General features: G+C 39.4%; 1 protein-coding gene across 1 annotated transcript in view; it reads right to left on the bottom strand.

Annotated features, from left to right (window-relative positions):
- The window catches only part of LOC311171827 (phosphatidylinositol 3,4,5-trisphosphate 3-phosphatase TPTE2-like), a gene marked incomplete at both ends in the record, with an annotated part of 88,236 nt that overhangs the window by 10,878 nt on the left and 53,111 nt on the right, over window positions 1-24,247 (bottom strand). Inside the window, 2 exons of the mRNA XM_084234874.1 lie at window positions 4,320-4,400; window positions 6,290-6,351. Coding sequence (XP_084091000.1) covers window positions 4,320-4,400; window positions 6,290-6,351 — 143 coding nt within the window. The remainder of the gene's footprint in view (window positions 1-4,319; window positions 4,401-6,289; window positions 6,352-24,247) is intronic.

Raw genomic sequence — 24,247 nt, 5'->3', positions numbered from 1 at the left:
CACAGTGCGGCACTCAACCGCCTGCACCACCAGGGAGGCCCTCCTAATTTTTTTTTTTAAACACAGAACTTGTTGAGGAAAGTAACTGATTAAGGAAACACTGGGTGCCATGATGTAGCTGGGCATGTTTATGTGTATTGCCTCAGGACTGAACATCTACCTTACAAAATGTCTACTGAACTGAAAGGGGTGAGGAAGTACCAAAGGAGCTGGGTGTTGCCGAGAAACTGCAGTGTGTGAAAGGGCAACTGGCCAGAAGGAACGAAACCACTAGGACATTACAGCAAGATGCAACTAACTGCAACTCTGAGAAAGGTGGATCTGAGAGGAGAAACTTAGCTGGGACTGAGTAAAAGGGAGGTTTGTGGTTTGGTGGACAGCAGCCACCTAGACCCGAGAAAACAGTACAGGTGAAAACTCAAAAGGAAGACCTCATAGACCAGTAGTAGGTGGCATGTTCTCTTGTTCACACCAATTAGAACGTTTTCGTTTTGTTTTTGCAAGGAAGCCCTGGAATTCTCTTAACCTATTGCTTCTCTTATAGCGAGCTATTCACAAGGGCTCTCCTTGACTCTTTCTCTAAGAAGTGGAAGGGAAAATTCTGATAATGAGTCCACCAGATTTAAAGTTCTCAGACTTTTCCCCACTCAATGGGAAAGGTTAATAAAATTAACTGCCAGGGCCTCCTTGGTGATGCAGGGGTTAAAGTCAGCACTATCAAGATATCGCCAGCCACTGCACATGAGTTTGATGCCCAGCCAGGGAGCTGACCTACATGGTAGACCTCTCCTGTCTGTCTGCTGCTCCCCTCAGCAGTGTATTTCAGTAGATCTGCCTGTTCTGCTCCCTGCTCTGTCTCTGGTGAGTCTTCTCATCCCCCACACCTCTAGCCTATACCCCAGTTCTTATATGTATAAATAAATAAATCTTTAAAAAAATGAAATTATAATTAGTTTTTTTCCTGGTCCCTTATTTAGGTTTTCTGAATTCCTGCTATGAATGAGACCATCCGGTATTTTTCTTTTTCTTTCTGTTTTATTTTGCTGAGCATGATCCCTTCTAGCTCCATTCATGTTAAAGTAAAAATCAAAATCAACAAGCAACTATAAAACAGAGACACACTACAGGGGGGGAGGAGGGAGTAGGATCAAAATAAGGGGGTGGAAATTGTATAGGGACTATAATCAAGATGAAAATGCATACAATGTGCAAAAATGAAAAATGTTGTAAAAATGTATAAAAAAAAATTAAATTAACTGTTATGCTTTCCATTGGAAAGGGCCTGTCAAGAGAAAGATTTATATAATTTCTAAACCCAGGGGTGGATGAAATGTCTGTAGAATAGCCCACATGCAGGGTCAAATGTGTTATATTAGAATTACTACCACACACAGAGAGAACTGCCCTGGGGGTTTGCCAACATAGCTTTCAAACCTGTGACTGAGTCCCTATTTGCCATCCTAGAGACCCTGAGGACATTCAATTGTAGCCCTTGGTGCTCAGGTTCTGGACTAAAGTTAGAAAAAACTACAAAGCTGCAGAAGAAATGGGAAAGAGAAGGAGTTAAGTACAACATCCTCTTGGCTGCTGCCATCAGATTCTCTACCTTCCAGTAAGGACTGTAATCCACCATGGCCTACAAGCCTAGCGTCCATTCTTCCTTCTCTAAAACAATGGGGCTTGAGCTAATATAACTAAGGACTCACTGCAATCTAAGGAGATGCTCATGTGAAGAACTTTGGGATGCAAAGGGTGGTGGGATGCGAAAGGGGTAGAGAAGTTACCACTTCAAAGAGCTAGAGAATAATGTAGTTACTTAGTCCCTAAAAGAAATACAAAGGATTACAAGAACTGAAAACCCAAGAGATTATATCAGGGTAGGAAGGCAAAGGGATTCCAGGAAAAAGGGTTCAACTTGAGCAATGGCATGTGGGTATAAAGTGTTGACAGGCTAGGAAGTAGCATACAGTACAAATGTGTGAGAGGGTAAGCCATCTAAATGCACATAATGGCAGAAATCAAAGAAAACAATCAAATCATAGAAGATACCAAGTGGCAAGTTAATATATTTATATTTGTTGTCATTGAAGTGGGGAGCTATTAAATATTTTGAGCATGGAAATGGCATGACTAGAGTGAGGCCTCAGTAAATTCTAATTCATGTATTACTTTTAGCCTATGGCCCGTAGCTCATTTCAGTTCATAATAGGAGTGGTAGAAAAATATTGGTGGATAAGGCTGATTCCTTTAGCCCCAAACTAAATATCTAGAGTCAGCTGTTATAGTGTTCTGCTAACAAAGTCAAGGATATCTATTATGCACCTATTACTTACTCAAAGAAAACTTTCATTCATTGTCAACGCACATCTACTTAAGAATTCTCAACCAGTTCTCACTTCAATTTTACGGGAAATATAGAAAGGAAGACATGCATAGGAGGGGAAATAATGGGCCTCAGAGTATGGGAGAGCTGGATTTGAGTTCTTGGTTCAAAAACTTAACCATTTCCCAATCAATAAGTGGGAAGCATAATGGTGCCAATTTTCAGGTTCTTGAGAACATTAAATGAGATAATGTTGAATCTTAACAAGGTTCAACAAAGTCTAGAATGCTGTAAACACTATAAATGCCTGACTTTTGTAATTAACAAATTACAAGGAATAAAAAAGAGAGGTAGGAAACTTATAAACTAAAAGAGCCTTAATGAAATATGTGACCCTTGTTCAGATCCTTGCTTGCATTGAAACTAAATTTTAAAAAGATTTTCAGATACTAATGGAAATTAATTTATTTATTTTTATTGATTGATTAATTTCTCCCCTCAGGTGTAGTCCCTGTAGTTCTCCTACTACCATATGACCCGTGATCCTTCACCACATTCCTTGTGCTCTTCTCTCCCCTGCTGGATGCCTCAGATCTATGGTCAGTTGGCAAGTTTTGTCTTTTCCTGACCCTTTGTTTGGTTTCTCTATTTTCTACCTATAAGTGAAACCATATGATATTTCTCTTTTTCCTTCTGACTTATTTCATTGAGCACAATCCCTTCCAGCTCAGATAATTATGGAAATCCCTTCCAGCTCAGGAACTAGACATTTTATATTAAGATGTAGGGTAAAGGGGTTTTCAGGCTTTTCTGCCCTCCTGCCATTGAGAGTGCCCTGCCTGATGGGGCATCTGCTTTTTGTTACATTGCTGTAAGTTATGTTGTTTACTTCTGTGGGCCATTATAAGCAGTACTGAGATATTGGCCAAGAGAAGCAGCAGCAGGAGAGAGGCAGGAGAGAGAGAAGGGAGAAAGAAGCCCAGAGTGAAGACTTGCAGGGGGGCTTGGAGGCCTTCTGGCCTCCTGGCCCCCCAGGACTCAGGACCCCTGCCTGCCATATACCTGGTTGCTGCACCACTTGTAAAAGCTCAATAATAGCCTGAGAAAGCCACCGAGGGCTCCAGGACTCTCCTTTACTCTCCAGTCTGCTTGGATCATAGAAAACCTGCTCTGTGGCCATCCTGCCACTACATAAGGTATTATGAAAATATAATATTTTTATATGATAAATTGTTTTAAAAGAGTCTTTATGTTAGGTGTCATACTAAAATCCTTGTAGGAAAAAGGATTTATGTCTGGAGTTTTCATCAAAATAATCCAGGTGTAGGGAAGGGGGGGGGGACAGATGAAATGTAGTCAGGTACATGATGAAATTCAGTGTGATGATGACTAGAAGAGAATTTATTGTGTAATTATCTTGACTTTTCAAGTTTGAAATTTACCATACTAAAAGGAAAAAAATTTTAAAGGAAAAAATTAAGGTAATGGCATAAATCTCACACAGGTCATATGAATATTAAATGAGATAATAAATGTAAAAGTACAAAAGAGTTTTCAAAATACAGCTTCTCGTCCCTGACCCCCTATATCCCCCTGCCTCTTCCACGCCATCTTTGATGTTCTGCAAGGGTTGAATTGCCCTAGTAGAGGTTTGTGAAAGACTCCATCCTCTTTGCAGGGAAATAAAAATAAAACATTGGTGACTTTAGCTAATCTTCATAGGGTTAGAACCTTAGGAAATGGATGTTCCTACTTTCAGAAGGGACCAACTCCTACACTGTATAGCCATAACTTATCTAAAATGGAAGCCAGGATGGGGAGGACTCAGGTTGCCTGGGGTGTGCTCACAGCTCTGGGAGGGACCAGTGCTTGTCACAGGGTACCCCAGTGCTGCTGCCTGATCACCAAAGGACAAGAGTCTAAAATGCACACAAATGACAAGCACCAATCTTAACCCAATTCCCCACAGAATCCCCCTTCTTAAAAGAAAATTTACCTGAGAAGGAGTTTCTACTCCCTGAAATTTAGCGCTGCTGGATTTATCTGTTCGTCGTTCTCCAAAATAAAAAAGGCTGTCCTACAGAAAAGGGGACAATCCAGTGATGTTTCACCTGCACCTTATAGTTCCTAAGAGAACATTATTTCTTAAGTCAGTGGTCTCTGTCAGAGGCTACTCAAAACAAAATTAACAAAGCCACATCATAGATTGATAAAGACATGGAATTTTAGTGTTGGAAAGACCTTAAATATCATCTGGTCCTTCTTACTATCTTTCCATTTGACAATGAAGAAGATCGAGACCAAAAGAAAATGAAATGACCTGTCAGGGACATATATGTAGCAAGTTAAAGATAGCACCTGCCTGGAGGACAGGTCTCTGGCTCAGTCTTGGGCTCTGGATCAGTCTTTTTCAGACCTTTCATTTTTAAAGCTGAAATCCACATTAATAACACTCATACTCTCACTAAACTGAAACAAAAGTTTCACAAAACAATACTTAACTTTTGACATTTTCTAATCTATTTTATTTTAAAAGATACATAATACAGCCCAAGCTTTTATTTATTTTAAAAGATAGTCATAATCAGTTGATTTTACATCTAACTGATAGATTATGATGTATACTTTGAAAAAGTACTGTCTTAGAACATGCATGTTTATATCTGTGTATCTCATGTTGGGGAAATAAAAGATGGTGGAATCAGAGTGCTGGCTTGGGCACAGGCCTCAGCTTCTGATCTGGGCTGCAGGTCCAGGGAGCACAGAGCTGCTGGGAGTGTGTCCTTCAGTGGCAACTTCTTAGTGCTATCAGGATAGAAAAAGATTGAGAACCCTGCTTTAAGAAATAGAAACAGTCTACTCTGTCTTCTCAGAAGTTTCCAGAGGGCACAGGCCCCACATCTATTGACTATGCAAAGACAATAACCTTCAGGAGAGACTTTGTTCTGAGTTAGAAAATTGTGCCTTTTATCTATCTAGCACTTCTAAGGATGTCCCACGGTCCTTTGGAGAACTTACTTCATTAATCTTGATAATATTCTTGTGAGGAAGGTGGGAGCTCCAGAATTGGTGGGAGGAAGAGCAGGGCAGGGATTAGTCAGGTCAGTGACACACGCTGATGGCTGAGATTTTTTGTATTTGCATCACTTAACCTTACTCACCTCACTTTAATCCTGCCCCTGTGAGGTCTTTATCTAAAGTATTGATATTGTATATAAATTGTGGATTTTTCTTCATTAATTTAGATTTTAAAATATTGTATTAGAATAGTATTTCTCTTTGTTATTCAGGTTTTTGGCATTTCCTGCCATAGTGAGTGACTCACTAACCTCACCTCTATCCTGGACAAGAGTAAGAAGTACCTAAGTCACTTGCTAACTAGTGTGCATGTTAAACAAGGCTTACTAATAACCACCTCTTTAATTTTATTAAGTACTGTGACACAAAGAATTATTTCAGTCTACAGCCATACTACCACAGACAGCCTGACAGCTGATGAAGTTTCAGCTATTAAAGAAGACTCAGAGTCTCAATGAACTTGCAGCAGGAGGCTGCTGGGGAGAGAGCCATCAAGAGCATCTCTGCCTTTCACTTTCCCAGCCCAAGCTTTTATTAAAGATAAGAACAAAGGAACAAGAAAATAGCATGCAATTGTGCTTATGCTTATACAAATGAGTAAGTTACTGCTGGAACAAGTTTTTTTAATTAGTAGGGAACATGCACACAAGCCAGTATGTCCTCAGAGAACAGGAGTCAATTTTGGGAAGAAGTTCTGTTTGCAGAACTCATATGAAGAGTAAACAGGTACTCTCAGAAAACTCCCGCTCCCTTTAGGGTAGCAGGCTTCCAACACCATACCACCCTGAACATGTCCAATTTCACCAAAGAATCATTTTAATATCTTATCAATGAGACTTCAGAACTTGCAAATGAACGTAAGACTGAGTTTACAATAAAATTTCATACCTGTGCAGTGACAAATATTCCACTAGTAATAAGGCAGACACAAACCATGGTTCCAGTCCTTCCTAGGAAAGAAAAGAAGTTAGTTCATGAACCCTTGTCTACGGTAGTACTTGGTATAACAATAATCTCAGAAATATTCAGAGTTCATTTTGGATTGAATTTCTATCACTCTGAGAGTGCTTGTTCAAAATGTCTCAATTCACAAATAGCCGAAATTATTTCACAGCTCTGAGGTTCTACCTGGAATTCTGTGTACTAACTGTGTGCACATATACTTACATGCATGTATACAGTTCTTGAATCAATGATGCTGCAGATTGCAGTACCAGGCAGAGGCATCAGCTCTGCTCTAGGACTCGAAAGCTGAAGAACTACTTACCAATTAAGAACTAATCACATATCCTGTTTTTCTAAGTAACATTAAAAATGCCAATAAAAGACAACACAACCCCAAATACCATCTAGCATTTGCAATACCCATTATTTCTTCCATTTTAGGTAAAGTTTTTCCATGTGTTAGAAAACACACATGGAAGTAAAGAGAGTAGTATAATGACGCCCACATACCTGTTGCCCAGATTCTATTATTATCAGTATTTTGCTGATATTTGTTTGTATTTATTTGTGTGATATTTATCTGTTTCTCCCTTTTTCTTCCCTCTTTCTCCTTCCATTCTTTTCTCTGTTTCTTTTGTAATGTTTTAAAGCAAATCCTTGAGCTCATGTCATTTTATTCTTTTTTTTTTTTTGAAAGATTTACTTATTTATGCATACAAGAACTGGGGTACAGGCCAGTGGTATGGGGGGGTGGGTGAGAGGATTCACCAGAGAGAGTAGAGAGCAGAACAGGCAGATCAACTGAAGTACACTGCTGAGGGGAGCAGAGGGCGAGGCAGGAGAGGTCTACTGTGCCATGTGGGTAGCTCTCTGGCTGGCCGGGATCGAACTTCATGCTGCAAGGCTGAGGATAGCTTCACAGTGCTGTGCTTCACCCCTTGAACCACCGGGGAGGCCCCTCATTTTATTCTTAAAATCTCTCTTATGGGGTCTCCCCGGTGGCGCAGCAGTTGAGCGCTGGGTTGCAAAGCTACCAGCAGCCTCTGCAGCACCAGTTCAATACCCGGCTGCTGGGCAAGGGTCCCACAAGGCGCGCAGACCTCTCCTGCCGCCCGCTGCTCCCCTCAGCAGTGTACTTCGGTCCTTCTGCCTGCTCTGCTCCCCGCTCTGGCTCTAGTGAATTCTCTCACTTTCCTGTGGTTCTGACTGTACCCAGTGCTTGTATAAATAAATAAATAGATTTAAAAAAAAAACTCTCTTACGTTTTATTCAATTTATATTTTTGTCCTACAAAGTGATGTTTGAGTTTAAAAAATGTTCTATTTCTACAATGGCCTTTGTCTTAGCCAGTACATGTTGAATTTATTTTATGTAATTCCAAACCTACCCATTTTGACTTGTGATGCACTCTATTTTGTAGTCTATCCTTTTTTTAAAATGAATTATTAAACTTATTTTATAACCTACAGTTTGAAAAGCACTATTAGAAATCAAGTACTACCAAAGGGGACTTTGTACAACCTGTGCTTTGATAACTATAAGCTTCTTGTTAAAAGAGACTACCAACCATTAACCTAGCTCTTGGCTATATAGACTGTTAACATTTCAATTCTGGAGGACTTCTCAATAATTGATAATTTTCCCATTTGGAAGAAACTTTTGCAGATTCATGTTGTTATGGCTGTAGATAAAAGTACAACCAAAGACTAAGCAGATGCCTTCTCAACTGATCAAGTCAGATATAATCATTAAAAAGACAAAAGCTTGCCTTTCAGTATTTTATTTTAACATTAAACATAAATGTACATCCATTCACTAAATTTCTGGTATTGGACAAGGGGATCACCTGATTTTTAATATATATTTTTTTTAACTGAGGTACCATTGTTTTACACCATTGTTAGTATTTTGGAAGTATGGGATCTCCCCTTCAAGCGTGGTCACCATAGCGCACCCACCACCAAAGCACTCAAGTCCTCCACGGTACTCCATTATGCTCTCCTCCCAACCTGTTCTTGCTTCTCTCCTTCCTTCTCCTCCGCTTCTCACCCACCTCTGGGTGCCTCAGTTTTATAGTCAGCTTTTAAGGGTTGATTTTTAAAGACTGTCTTTGACCCATTGTGTCTCTGTATTCCACATATAATCGACACCATCAGGTATTTATCTTTGTCCTTCTGGTTTATTTTGCTTTGCATAATCCTCCCCCTCCCATCCATGTTTCCATATAAATGACATGAGTTTATCTCTTTTGATTGTTGACTAGTATTTCTGTTGTGTCTGTACACCACATCTTGATCCACTCATCTGTTCTTGGCTATTATAATTAGGGCTTTAGAATTATTGTTTAGAATTGCTGTTTTTGTATTATTGGGTAGATATCTAGGAGTAGAATTGTTGAGTCCTTTTTTTTTTAACATTTTATTTTATTATTTTTTTACATTTTAGATTTATTTATTTATTTATACAAGCACTGGGTACAGTCAGAAGCACGGGAGGGTGAGAGAATTCACCAGAGCCAGAACGGGGAGCAGAGCAGGCAGAAGGACCGAAGCACACTGCTGAGGGGAGCAGCGGGCGGCAGGAGAGGTCTGCGCGCCATGTGGGACCCTCCTCTGGTGGCCGGGGAGCAGCCAGGGATCGAACCGACACTGCAGAGGGTGCGGGCAGCTTCGCAACCCAGCGCTTAACCACTGCGCCACCGGGGAGGCCCCAGATCCACTTTTAATCTTTTGAGAAACCTCCATCTTGCTTTCTATAAACCTTGCTTTTGAAACCTTGCTTTCTATATAGGCTGGACCAGTTAACATTCCCATCAACGGATTATGAGGGTTATTTTTTCTCCACAGCCTCACCAGCGCTTGTTCTTTCTGGTCTTACTGATATGGACCTCCCTGATAATCTCATCATGGTCTTGACTTCCATATCCCTGATGATAAGTGATAATGATCACTTTCCCATGTGCCCTTTGGCCATCTGTATGTTTTCTTTAGAGAGATTTTGTAGTTCTTCTATCCATTTTTTGATTGGGTTGTTTTCTTTTTGTTGAGTTGTGTGAGTTCTTTGTAGATCTTTGATGTCATTCCCTTTTATATGGTGTGCAAATATTTTCTCTCATTCAGTATGTTGTTTGTTCATTTTGGTTACAGTTTCTTTTTTTGTGCAGAAGCTTTTTACCTTGATGTAGTCTCAATTGTTTATATTCTCTTTTGTTTTCCTTTTTGTTGGGGCAAATCCACAAAGGCATCACTGAAGCTTATATTGTGAAGTATTTTGCTTATGTTTTCTTCTATGTATTTTATGGTTTCACAGCATACATCCAAATCTTTTATCCATTTTGAATTGATTTTTGTGTATGATGTGAGATGGTTTTAACTCTTTAAATCCCCCTAATTGGGCTTCTTTCTGGGAAAGGCCACATCCATGGCACAAATCATTGCATCATATATAACTCTAGTCTCAGATTCCTTAGAGCACTTTAGGTGTACAATCCTTCCAGGTGTTATTATTGGAATTTTTCTCCCAATCTTTTACATTAGTCTTACTTGCATTTAATTCAGCTTACTTGCATTTAATTGTAGTCATTCAGTTTCACTGAATCTTCTTGAAACATTCAACTCAGGTTTCATAAAATTTTAACATTTCTTGTTCATTCTGACATTTCACAGTCATATATTATTTGGTTATTTAGCACCATATAACAAGTAGAAAGAAAAACAATAGTTGAAGTAAAACACATAGTCATACTCAGCTTATTAGTCAGTTTCCAACATGCAAATGGACACCAGTGTGTTTATAGAGGAAATGGAGACTATCACATAACCCTTGAAGTTGGTTAGAAGGGAGAAGAGCATTTGTTATCCTGAAGTTAACAGAAATATTGTATACCTCTAAATTTAATACGATTCTTGGTTTTCAAAATGATAACAACCATTTAGTTATTGCTTTACCGATATCACATACAGATCAGCATAAGGAAACAAGAGGTGAGTTTCTCAAATACAAGAGATTTTCACACAGTCAAATAGCAAGATCTTAATGCCAGGGTATGTAAATTTTAACAACAGTCCTTAAAAATTGTACTCTTTTTCAAGCGGAACCCATTATTCCTCCCCCAAATGCAGAACTTACACTCCAAATTTCTGAATTTGGTGCACTGAGGTGATTTCCCAGACACCAAAAGTGATAGCTCTGTGTAAAAAAAGTACAAAAGGAAAATGAACTTGGAGCCCTGATTCTGGGTATCAATGAAACACAGCTGGGGGGCTGTTGAGGGTCAAGTCCCAGGCATGTCCATGCACCCAGGCATGTTGGACATGCACAGAAGTGTTCACAGTGAAGAACTGAGAGCATATCAGCAAACTATGCCCAAGATGGAAATTCAACCAATCACTGCTTAACAAACTTTTCACCAACCAGAACCTCACTGACTGAAAACCTTATTTGCATAGCTGCTGGGGCCTTCAACTCAGAAGCTCCTTGAGTCTGTTACTCCCTGGACTACAGTCCTGAAACCTTAAATAAACATAATACTTGAGCTGTAAAGAAAGAGCTGTAACATTACTGCTAACACACAAGGCTTAACACTTGAGCTGTAACTCAGTTGGCATAACTTGAGCAGACTTAAGTATCACAGAGGTTAGTTCTTGGTACAGCCTCCAGGATTCAGAGCGACTTACTACTGCACTCTAGCACTGCTAAGGATTCAATGGAATCTACTTTCACAGAGCTCATTAGGCTCAGTCCTCTTCAGAGCAGGACTGGATTTAGGTGAGTACTGTTGGATCCCAACCTCCTGCTCTGGGATTGAGGTTCCTACCTTTTATTGTGACCATCTTTTTCTTTCTCCCTCTTCTGGTTTTTTGTTTTTGTTTTTTTTTTTTTTTTTTGTCTCTGACAAGAGTTTTGCTCTTTTTTTCTGTTGAGAAAAGGGTTTCTGCTTCCATTCTCTTTGTGAGAGATTTGGGTTCCAGGTTTTCCATCAACTACTACAGCAATAAGAGGTTTGGGTTAAAGATTGTGGTATCAAGATTTGGATTTAAGGTTTCTTTCCCATCTCTAACTAACAGTGTAAGATTTGGGTACAAGGATTTTTGCTGAGTTTTCTGAAATTCTATATCCATCAATGGGAGATACAAGTAAAGAAAATGGGTGAATCATGTTCAAGGAAGGTTGGAAATGATACCCAGTGCCCCCCCCATCTGTCATGCCTGTATATTTTATGTTTAATATTAATGGATTCTCTTTTTTGCAAACTCCTTTCCCAAATTAATCTAAGGTGATTAATTTAGCCAAAAAGGGGAACTTTTGAAATTCCCAAGTTAGTTTACTTGGAAAGCAAACGAATGGAACTATTTTAGAAATTGTCTAAAGCCACCCTGGATGACTTAGTCATGTTGGATCGCTCCCATGTATACAGGAGGTATACATGTAATTATTAAACTTCTTTTTGGCCCTTTTTGGTCTCTTACCAATCTGTCTGATGCTTGTTTATTTGCCAGCCTAGAAGAACCCAGAGAGGTATGGAATGATTTCCTTTGTGCCCTGATAATTGGGCAAGCCATTCTGGAGGAACTTTATAGACTGGATACTCTTTGCTTCTGAAAGCTGCCATGGAAAGATAATTCTGGTTGTCTGACAAAAGCCAGATAAAGGGCCTCCCCTGGTGGCACAGCGGTTGAGTGCTGGGCTGCGAGGCTGCCCGCAGCCTCTACAGCACCGGTTCGTTCCCCGGCCGCTGGCGAGGATCCCACAAAAAAAAAAAAAAGCCAGATAAAAAGTAAAGATTGTTATCAAGTTGGACCCCCAAATCTCTCTCCACAAGGCAAAAGTCAAGAAGTGATAATATTTTTTTCAATTATGTTTATTGAGGTAAAGTTTGTTTACATTGTTTAGTATCTGCTTTGCGGGTTATAACTTAAAATCTCTACAAATGTATGTTTCCACACCATGCGAACCACCAATGCCCCAACAATCTTCCACATGTTCCTTTGGAACCCTCCCCTCCCCTCATGGATGCCTCAGTTTTGCAGTCAGATGTCAAGGATTTATTGTTGGTTTGGTTTGTCTGACCCTTTGTTTCATTTCCCTATGTTCCAATTACAAGTGAGACAATCTGGTATTTGTCTTACTCTTTCTGGTTTATTTTGCTTAGTCTTATCCTCTTCAGGACCATCCATGTTGTCACAAATGTCAGTTTTATCTGCTTTTATAGATGAGTTGTATTCCATTGTGTGTGTGTGTGCCACATTTTTCTCAGCCACTTTTCTGTCCTTGAGCACTTAGGCTGTTTCCACAACTTGGCTACTTATAGGGCTTCAGGGAACATAGGAGTACATCTATAACTTCAAATTAGTGTTTTGTAATTTTTTTTAAGATTTATTTATTTATTTATGTATACAAGAACCAGGGTGCAGGCCAGAGGTGTAGGGGGTGAGAGGAGTCACTCGAGACAGAGTGGGGAACAGAACAGGCAGATTGACTGAAATACACTGCTGAGGGGAGCAGTGGGCGAGTCAGGAGAGGTCTGCTGTGCCATGTGGCTATCTCCCTGGCCGGGGATTGAACTTGTGCTGCAATGAGTGCAGATACCTTCATAGGTTGCATCTTAACCCCTTGCGCCACTAGGCAGGCCCCTGTTTTGTATTTTTCAAGTAGATACCTAGGAGGATACCTGGGTATACCTAGGAGGATACTTGTATTTTTCAAGTAGATAGCTGGGTCATATGGTAGGTCTATTTTTAATATTTTGAGACACCTCCATACTGTTTTCTACAGAGTCTAGAACAGTCTACATTCCCACTAACTGTACAACAGTTCCTTTCCTCCTGTATCCTCAACAACACTTATTGTTTCTGATCGTTTTTATGCTGGTCATTCTCACAGGTGTGAGATAGTATCTCATTGTGGTTTTAATTTGCATTTCCCTGATGATAAGTGATGACGAACATTTTTTCATGTGCCTGTTGGCCATCTGTATGTCTTTTTTGGAGAAGAATCTATTTAGCTCTTCTACCAATTTTTTGATTTTTTTTTTCATGTGTCTTATGTATACTTTATTATTCTTTTCTGAAAAGTCTGTCTTTACAATATATTAAAAGAGGAAAACAACAAAAGTATTCAAAACAAATTATTGAAAACAATTTTAATAAGTAGTGACTTTGAAGCAAATTTGACCTATTTCATAATAAGCTAATGAAAGTTTCATTGTAATCTTTACCTTTGATTCTTCATAGAAAAATGAAATATTCTATGTGAATTTCATAATAGTAATTGAGTAAAAACAATTACTCTAACTTTTCAGGGAGAGGTCAAACATAAGGAGGTCAAACATAAGAAGGAAGATGAAAGAGTAATTTATATTCAAATCAGATAAACAGATTAAATTAAAAAGGGGCCTGATTTCCAACTAGTTTTAGGATTTTTATAAAATGATCTTCTCTTCTATTTTTCTTTCTTCTCTCTCTCTCTCCCTCCCCCTTCCACTTTTGTTGAGCTGTATGAGTTCTTTATATATATTGGATATCAAACATACGATGTGCAAATATTTCTCCCCATTCAGTAGGGTAGCTTCTTGTTCTACTATTAGTTTCTTTCATTGTGCAGCTGTTTAGTTAGATGTAATCTATTTGTTTCATTTGCTTCTCTTGCCATTGGAGATGAATCCCCAAAGATATCCTTGAAGCCAATGTCATGGAGTATTTTGCCAATTTTTCTCCAATCTATTTTATAGTCCCAGATTTATATCCATGTCTTTTTTTTAAATTAATTTATTTATACAAGCACTGGGTACAGTCAGAAGTGCGGGAGGGTGAGAGAATTCACCAGAGCCAGAGCGGGGAGCAGAGCAGGCAGAAGGACCGAAGTACACAGCTGAGGGGAGCAGCGGGCGGCAGGAGAGGTCTGCGCGCCATGTGGGACCCTCCTCTGGTGGCCGGGGAGCAGCCGGGGATCGAACCGGTGCTGCAGAGGCTGCGGGCAGCTTCGCAACCCAGCGCTCAACTGCTGCGACACCCGGGAGGCCCAAATTAAGTTCTAATTTCAATGAAACCAAGCTTTAATTTTCTTTGATCTGCTAAAAGGGCAGAAAAATTCTTAAACTATGGTCAGATTTATAATAGATTATAAAATGTTGAAATAACCCAAGGATTTTTTTTTTTTTTTTTTTGCATGGCCTGTGGTTAGCTAGAGGAAATCTAGTGCTGTCAGCATTATGTTGAGCTGCAATTAAAATCTTTGTATTGTATTGTATTACAATTAAAATCCAAGTATTGTTTCATAGTAATTTGTGTGTTTTAAACCATTTAATTCCTATGAAAACTTCTCTGAAAATAAAAATTCTAAGTCTTTAATTGATTTAGGGGGAAAAAAAGGGACATCTTGGAAGTACAGTTAAGGCATGCCATAAGAATTGTTCTTTCCCCTGTGGCCAGAGAAGAATTAAACCAATTAGTCCCAATTTGGAATTTTGAAACTTCATGGGAAGCATTGCCATAAGAAGAAATATTAAATATTAGCAGCATGCTGTGGATATTAATATGAATTCTAAAATTATACAAAACTTCTTAAAAGCCTGATATGTTCTTGTGTAATATTACTAGTCAATTCTGGTTATTTTAAAATGTTATATGTCACAAAACTGAGTAAACTTCCTTGTAATTGTGTTATAATCAGTTCTTAATTATGTTCATTTTAAAGTCTATTGCCATTTACAGAACCTACTTTTCCTCGCATTCAGAGAAATTCACAGCAAAAGGATATTCTAGAATACAGATTTATCATGGAACTGAGGATAAGGAATTGTAGAGTTTATAGAAAATATTTGACACATAGTAAATGTTACTTTTTTATGTTTTCCTTTTTCCCAATTAAAAAAAACTTTTCCTTTTTTTTGAGCTGACACCTGTAGCAATGGTAAATTATATCTTTTTGTGAGCAAAACTGAAATGTGCTTTTTCTTTCTCTCTGATACCCCCAAAATATGAAATTTTTTTTAAAGATTTACTTATGCACACAAGAGTTGGGGTACAGGCTAGAGGTCCGGGAGGTGAGAGGATTCACCAGAGACAGAGTGGGGAACAGAACAGGAAGATTGACTGAAGTACACTGCTGAGGGGAGCAGCGGGCGAGACAGGAGAGGTCTGCTGTATCATGTGGGTTGCTCCCTGGCGGGCTGGGGACCAAACTCGTGCTGCAGAGGCTTTAGATTCCTTCACAGTGTGGTGCTTAACCCTTTGCACCACCAGGGAGGCCCAAAATGTGAAAATTTTTAGTAACTGTTCTTTTTTTTTTTTTCATGAAAATGTGCTTGTTTGCATAAATCCAATTAAGACTCTCTATAACCAAAATGAAAATGCAAACATTGTGCAAAAATGAAAAATGATGTAAGAATTATATAAAATAAAATATTTTAAAAAAGACTCTTATCTCTAGAGCAGGTTATTGGAAACATGTTTGTAAAGCCATATTTGACTCAGATGTTGTATCTGAACCTGATTGCTTTCAGGAATTCAGAATGATCCAAGAACTGTTATAGATAGACCTCCATGAAGTGAAGTATGTTGTGGCAGATACACCTCCATGAAGGGGAGGTTCCATTTTCCCCATACCCATTTACATGCAACTGCCTTGGGCCACAAGACCCAGTATATCATGAACTGGACTTCTGATTGGGGATTACTTGGAACTAAGAATGGAGTTAAGTAGCTATACTCAGTTATATATAGGTATATATATAACTGAAAACATGAAAGCTCATGATCTTGCTTCTGCAGCCCCGACTCACACCCTGGTGCTGTTGGAAGAATACTTGGAGAAGACACCTGAAAGAAAGGCATGTAAGCACACTTGGAAGAGACAAGTGGGTGACACGCAGTGGGGAGACTGACAATGGCAGCCATTATTTTGATGTGGTATTTCCTTTTGTGCAAGCTCTCTAAGATCTGCCTAACCCTTTTTTAATGTTCCCTGCCAGAGGGTGCCTTAGACTTGTGACAAGATTTTGAACCTCACTGGTCCCTTTGCAGTCCAAACCTATGTGGCTAGGCATCTGCCCATGAGGGGTAATTTTCCGAGTTTTATTAGGAGTATCCTTTCTTGGATAGTCTCTTCAATAAATGGTGATGGGAAAGCTGCATTGCTACATGCAAAAGAATGGAACTAGACTACTATCGCACACCATACACAAAAACCAGCTCAAAATGGATAAAAGACTTGAATGTAAAACCTGAAACTGTAAAATATATAGAAGAAAACAAAAGCAAAACACTCTATATTATCTTTGAGGACTCATCCCTAGAAGCAAAGAAAATGAAGGAAATGATAAACAGCTGGGGTTACATGAAACTAAAAAGCTCTGTACAGCAAGAGAGACAATAACCAAAACAAAGATACTCTGCAGTTTAGGAGAAAATATTTGCACTCTAAAACCAATAAGGAACTGATATGAAAGATATACAGAGCTTATACAATGCTACTCAGACAAAGTAAACGACCTTGTGAAAATGGGAGAAGAGCTAAAAAGATACTTCTCCAAAGTGGAAATGAAAATGGCTAACAGGAACATGAAAAAATGCTCAGCATCACTTATAGTCAGGAAATGAAAATCAAGACCACAATGAGATACCACCTTACACCAGTGAGAATGGCACATATTTAAAAAAAAACTGGCAACAACACATGCTGGTGAGGTTGTGGGAAAAAAAGGAACCCTCTTATACTGCTGGTGGGAATGCAAACTGGTCCAACCACTATGGAAAGCTGTGTGGAGGACCCTCAAGTGACTAAAAAATGGACCTACCATGTGACTCAGCAATTCTACTCCTAAGAATCTACACGAATGACATAAAAAGATTAATTAGAAAGGAAACCTGCAGTCCTACGTTTATTTCAGGACTATTTACAATAGCTAAGATATGAAAACAACCTAAATGCCCCAAACAGATGACTGGATCAAGTAGATGTGGTGTATATATATATATATACATATATATATATATATACACAGTGGAATACTATTCAGCAATTTAAAAAGATAAACTCATGCCATTTGCAGCAACATGAATGGAGCTGGAAAGGGATTCTATTCAGTGATCTAAGTCAGAAGGAAAAAGAAAAATATTGGATGGTATCACTTGTAGGAGGAATATAGGGAAACTGAACAAAGTGTCAAAAAACAGACAAAACTTGCAGGCTGACCACAGATCTGAAGCATACAGCAGGGAAGAGAAGTAAGACAGGTCAAAACAGGGGAGGGAAGAGCACAAGGGATTACGGTGATGGTTCTTGAGTAATGTGGTTGTGGGAGATTTACAGGGGCTACACTTGAAGGGAGAAATCAAATACTGTACAAAAATGAACAATGATGTAAGAAAATAAAAAAATTAATAATAAAAAGAAATATCCTTTATCTTTGCTTTCTGCATTCACTAATTCTGTCAAAGAACTTTCAAACTAAGAGTCTGCTTCCTTTTCCTTTGTGGACATGGATAGTGGAATCCCCCTCAGAGCATGCACCCCTTAACAATTTGGGGTCCCAGAGTGTCCCATAGTCACATGCTGAGAACCAACAAAGAGGAGGAAGCTTTGTAACTTGCTCACATGTTCCTAGGTCTGTCGGAGAAAGGGTAAGGAAGTGGCAGACCCAGAGACCCTGGGGCATTTGGGGGATCTTGAGAAGACAGGTATTTACCAAAAGATCCAAGTGTTATGGGCAAGTCTGATGAGACCTTGGCATGACCCTGAGCCCTAAGAGGCCATTGGGAGCAAAATCTGAGATTCCTTAAGAAAAGGTTATATTCTGTTCTTACTATATTTTTGAGGAAAAAACTGGCCAAATTTATTAGAATTAGACTTAATTTGCAAATGAATTGATATTACTGTGATTATTTGGTAAATTGGAGAGAAGGTTGAGAGAAAAATACATTTCAGCAACAATTTTTTTTTACATTAGATTTTTGTGCTCATAATCACTTTTGAGGTTTTTACTTTTTACCTGTGAACTGTACTACATTCCAAATATTTTTAGTATGTGGCTGTGAGTTTCCAAACTGATATTTACAGCTTTTCTCCCAGTCTTTTTGGCTTGGCTTGATTTAAAATTAAAACTGTCTTTTTCTAAAAGATAAACACATGCAATTTGCAGCAACATGGATGGCGCTGGAAGGGATCATGCTCAGCGAAATAAGCCAAAAAGAAAAAGAAAAATACCGGATGGTCTCACTCATAGCAGGAATCTAGAAAACTTAAATAAGGGACCAGGAAAATGAATATAAGAAAGTGAAAATCAAAATCAACAAAAAACTATGAACCAGAGACACTTTTTGGGGGGTGGGGGGCGGGAGGGGAAGGATTGGGGTCAGAATGGGGTGTTTGCAATTGTATGGGGGAATATAAAAATAAAATTTAATATTAAAAAAAAACAAAAAAACAAAAAAAAACAAAAAAAAACTGTCTTTTTCTAAAACCATGTAAATTGAAAATGTCTTGAACTTGATTTCTTATTTTAAATAGTTTTTTATTTTTTTAAGATTTATTTATTTATTTATACAAGCACTGGGTACAATTAGAAGCGCGGGAAGGTGAGAGAATTCACCAGAGCCAGAGCGGGGAGCAGAACAGGCAGACTGATGAAATACACTGCTGAGGGGAGCAGCGGGCATGGCAGGAGAGGTCTACGTGCCATGTGGGACCCTCGCCAGTGGCAGGGAATCGAACCGGCGCTGCAGAGGCTGCAGGCAGCTTCACAGCCCAGAGCTCAACCACTGCGCCACCGGGGAGGCCTGAGAACTTGATTTCTTAAAACCTTAAGACTCCTTTCTTCTGCACCAGATTAATTAGACTGTTTATCCTATGAAGGACAGGACTTCCTCAGCCAGAGCCACCCCAGTGACGTGGGACTTCTCCAGTTGATAATCAATAGTTTTCAAAGGAAAGATTTTGATCAAGAGGGGGAAATAACAAGTTAAAAAAAAAAAAAGAAAAATGAGCATTCAGCCATCTCAAATCTAGGTAATAACCAAACACAGCCGGAAGGTTGTTGAGGGTAAGGTTCCAATAGGTCTATGTCCAGGTGCCCAGGCATGTTGGGGCATGCACAAAAGCATCCATAGCCCAGAAGAAATGAAAACACACTGGCAAGCCATACTCAGGATTGAAATTCAACTAATCCCTGCTTCATAAACTTTCCATAAACTTTCAAAGAATTGCTTTGACTGAAAACCTCATTTGCATGATACAGACCTAGTCACACCCTTTTGGTCTATACAAGTGCATTATCCAAAAGGCTCCTGTAGCATTCTGCTCAAGTGTTTTTTGAGTGTGCATCTCCTGGACTGCAGTCCTGAAGCTCTGAATAAACATAATACTCAGCTAAAACACTTGATTTATGACAATTCTGCTGTAATACCCATGACAATCCTGCTGTAATACTAAGCTACAACATTACTGCTAAGAGAGGAGAGCTTTAATACTCAAAGCTAGGGCCTCCCCTGGTGGCGCAGGGGGTTGAGCGCAGTGCTGTGAAGCTGTCCACAGCCTCTGCAGCGCTGGTTTGATCCCGGCCCGCGGGCAAGGGTCCCACATGGCACAGCAGACCTCTCCTGTCTCGCCAGCTGCTCCCCTCAGCAGTGAATTCCGTCAGTCTGTTCTGTTCTGTTCTCCACTCTGTCTCTGGTGAATCCTCTCACCCTCCCGCACATCTGGCTTGTACCCCCATTCTTGTATAAATGAATAAATAAATCTTTAAAAAAAATACTCAAGCTATACCAGGGTTGCTGTAACTTGACCAGACTTTGGTATCCTGGATGATAGTGTGTTTGTCCCTTAGAGTTATTTAAAGCACTTGAAATAAAACTGAAATAATTTCTTATTCAAGATATTCAGACCAAGATAGCCTTTTCTCAGCTTGCCTGCAGCATTTGATACAATGAGCATCTCAAGTGAAGATGAACTTTGTAGCATCCATTAAAAGATTTTTTTTTAATGGTGAAAAAATGTATATTTAGATTAGCCAGCTGGACTTGATTCAGATGATCCTAATTTTGTTGGCAACATCCAGAGCATCATAGTCAGGAGCTAATGGAACATATGCTTTCTTCTCTCCATCAGGTCTGATAAGGGCTTTCACCCTGACCATATCAATACCAATCTCATATAGCTTCTTCACAGGCTGTTTCATCTGGTGCTGTGGTCTTGCCATCCACAACGAATACAGGTGTGTTGCAAACTCGCTGGTCTTCTCCAAGGCAAACTCGCTGGTCAGGGGGATCTTGATGATGACATAGTGGTCAAGCTTGTTTCTCTGGGGTGCACTTTTGAGGATATTGGTTGCCTTTGGAGCCACAGTGTCTTGGGTCCCTAGAAGATAGGTTTCATGCAGATCTTTTGTGCGTATGTGTGTGTGACTGTGTACACCTTCTTGTACTGCTTTCTTGATCTTCTAAACTTTTGCTTTGACTTTGGCTTTGGAGGGACAGGGGACTTTTAAAGGACTCTTTTAAAGGACTTTAAAGGAGCTAGAGAAACAAATATTCACCCATATTATTTAAATAACAATATACTCATTGAAATCTACTAGAAAAAGACTAAGATAAGCCTGCTGTTAAAAACCGATGTAAGGGCCTCCCCGGTGGCGCAGCAGTTGAGTGCTGGGTTGCGAAGCTGCCCGCAGCCTCTACAGCACTGGTTCCATCCCCGGCTGCTCCCCGGCCACCAGAGGAGGGTCCCACATGGCACGCAGACCTCTCCTGCCGCCCACTGCTCCCCTCAGCAGTGTGCTTTTGTCCTTCTGCCTGCTCTGCTCCCCGCTCTGGCTCTGGTGAATTCTCTCACCCTCCCGCGCTTCTGACTGTACCCAGTGCTTGTATAAATAAATAACTCTTTAAAAAAAAAAAACTGATGTAAATCTTGAGGGATAATATTAATGACCAATATAACTGAGCATTGCCATTCCTTGCCAAGTACTGCTCACATTTCATTTAATTCCCACAAAATCATTATGAGGTTGGTACTGTTATCATCTGCATTTTACACATTAGAAAGCTAAGGCATGGAGACTTTAAGTAATATGTTCAATGCCATGCAATTATTTTATGACATAGTTGGATTTGAACCCAGATATTTTCTTTCAAAGCTTATGATTTTAATCATTGTAGTCTAATAATTGGAACTTTTTCGATTCCCCCCCCCCCTTTCAAACAGGAAAAAAAAAATCCAATTGAAAAGGATAAACTAGACATCATTTTTAAAAAAGAGCCAAAGAATCTGTGTGTGACAGAATTCTCAGTTAATTCTAGTCTTTGGACCTAGTGGACATTATTTCCCAGAAAACTTAGGAGTCCTGATTGGACAAAATTGTAGGAGAGATTACTCATATCTCTGAATATTCCTCATAGAGATTATGAGAGGTGCTAAGAGCCTAATGCTGATTTCATTTTTTATCTTGAAAATTAGAAAGTGGTAGTGTAACTATCAAAGGTGAGGTTACTGAGTTCCCCGTCCCTCCAACATACACATAGACCTGCCAAGCACTGTGGTTTTGAGTGTCCAATTTTCAAAGGTAGTATGTGTGTGTGCAATACCTGTGCCTTATAGAAAGCACCTGGGGCAGTTATGATGGAAACATTAACAGCTGTCAGTTGACTAGCCAGCTGGTGCCTCCCCAAGGCTGTGGAAGACACCTCTTACACCTTTCCCTTTATATACTCTCTCAAATGGTGGCTCAGAGAGAGAGCAAGCCATCTGGAATGTCAACTCCACTGTGCTCCCTGTGGTACTTTTTCTTTTTCTTTCTTTCTTTTTTTTTTTAAGATTTATTTATTTATTTATACAAGCACTGGGTACAGTCAGAAGCGCAGGAGGGTGAGAGAATTCACCAGAGCCAGAGCGGGGAGCAGAGCAGGCAGAAGGACAAAAGCACACTGCTGAGGGGAGCAGCGGGCGGCAGGAGAGGTCTGCGTGCCATGTGGGACCCTCCTCTGGTGGCTGGGGAGCAGCTGGGGATTGAACCAGTGCTGCAGAGGCCGCGGGCAGCTTCGCAACCCAGCACTCAACCGCTGCACCACCGGGGAGGCCCTTTTTCTTTCTTTCTTTCTTTCTTTCTTTTGCTCAAGTATTCAAATTTTTTTATTTTTTAATCATTTATTTTTTATCTTGTTATTCATTTTTGTGCAATAAATGAATAAATCCCCATAAATGTCCCACCACCTCATCACCCATGACCATCACCATAGTCCCTTGTGCTCTTCCCTCCCCTGTTTTGACCCCACTCTCTCCCCGTCCCCTGTTGTATCTCTTAGATGTATAGTTTGCTTGCAAGTTTTGCCTTTTTCTGTTTCCCTAGATTCCTCCTAGGAGTGAAACCATCTGATATTTTTCTTTTTCCTTCAGACTTATTTCACTGAGCATAATCTCTTCTAGCTCCATCCCTGTTGCTGTGAATGGCATGAATTTATCTTTTTATGATTGCTGAATAGATCCCTGTGGTGGTTTTCCTGGAATAAAGCTTCCTTTGTGGAAATTCCTTCTGGTTCGGTCTTTGCTTTCTGAGCATTGAGCAAAACCACCCACTTCAGGTTGATAACAGTGGATCTCCAAACTGTAAGCCAACAACTAGAACATTAATTCAGGGAGAAATTTTAATATACATATACTTTAATGGATTGGTCATGCCCACATACACAAAGAAAAGCCATTATTCATGCACAACATGAATTTTTTAAGCAACGGTAGACCTGTTTCACTTATTTCTTTGAGAGTGTCACAACATACTTTATACTGTCAGTTCTCCTTGTATAACACCTCTGTTTAAATATCATTTATAGGGGCCTCCCTGGTGGCCTAGGGGTTAAGTGTCAGTGCTACAACCTACAAGGCCCACTGTAATGGCCCACCGAAGGTAGCCTGAGTTTGATCCTTGTGTCCTGCAAACTTCTTGTGACTACATCTGTGCTTGTCTTCTTCTTTGAATTTCACTTATGAGGTGTATTTCCTCTTAATTCAACCAAATCCTCCACTTGGACTTTAGACCCCAGCCTTTTCTTTCAACTCAGTCTTTTGAATTTATCAGTCCCCTCTCTGATTCATTATTTTCCTTAGCAAATAAACATTCCCTATCTTATAAAATAACTTTCTCTATCAACCCCCAATGTCCAAGCAATTAACTTCTCTCTGTCCTTTCACAGTTAAGGACAGAGAATCCTTCTTGAATCCTTAGTCTATTTGCTATCACTACTTCATCAATGACTCTGGTGCTGTCTTTAGTTCCACTTTAATAATTACAGTAGTTAGCATTTATTCACTACTTACTAGGGCTCAGGTGCTCTGCTACACATTTTAATAAGTATTATATCATTTTAATTTCAAAACAATTCCCTGAGGTATCTATTACATCACTATTTTACAGGTGGGGGAACTAAAGCTTAGAGTGGTTATGTAACTCACCCAAGTGGGCTAGCAATGACCCTAGGATTTAAATCCAGACAATTTAATGTGCATTATCCCACCAGTACCCATTGTATAATAACATATACACTTTGAGAAAACTGTTCTATAGCGTTTACACGTTTAATTGTTGTTTTCCAATTTTATTTCAAGATACTTTCTTATATAGTAATTATTCCTTTTAGTAGATTTCACAATGGATATGTATAAATTTATGAAATCAATTTATCTATCTTAGTCTAGAGCTCCTTTATATCCCAATGATATAACGGACTTTCTAATAATTGCAGGATTGCTTAACTTCTTTCGTTTCTTCAATCTTTCTTCACTATATCTGGGTTTACTATTTTTGAAATCTCCTATGCTAGACTTCTTTTTCTTTGGCATTGTCTTATTTATCTGGTAAATCTGGCAAGGAAGTTACTCTTCTATAATTTCCCCATAAATGAAGAATGTTTAAGAATC

Source organism: Talpa europaea (genome assembly GCF_964194135.1).
Source record: "Talpa europaea genome assembly, chromosome: 6".
NCBI classification, from domain to species: Eukaryota; Metazoa; Chordata; class Mammalia; order Eulipotyphla; family Talpidae; genus Talpa; species Talpa europaea.
Note: the sequence above shows the minus strand (reverse complement) of the source record. Positions and strands in the feature narration are given on the sequence as shown.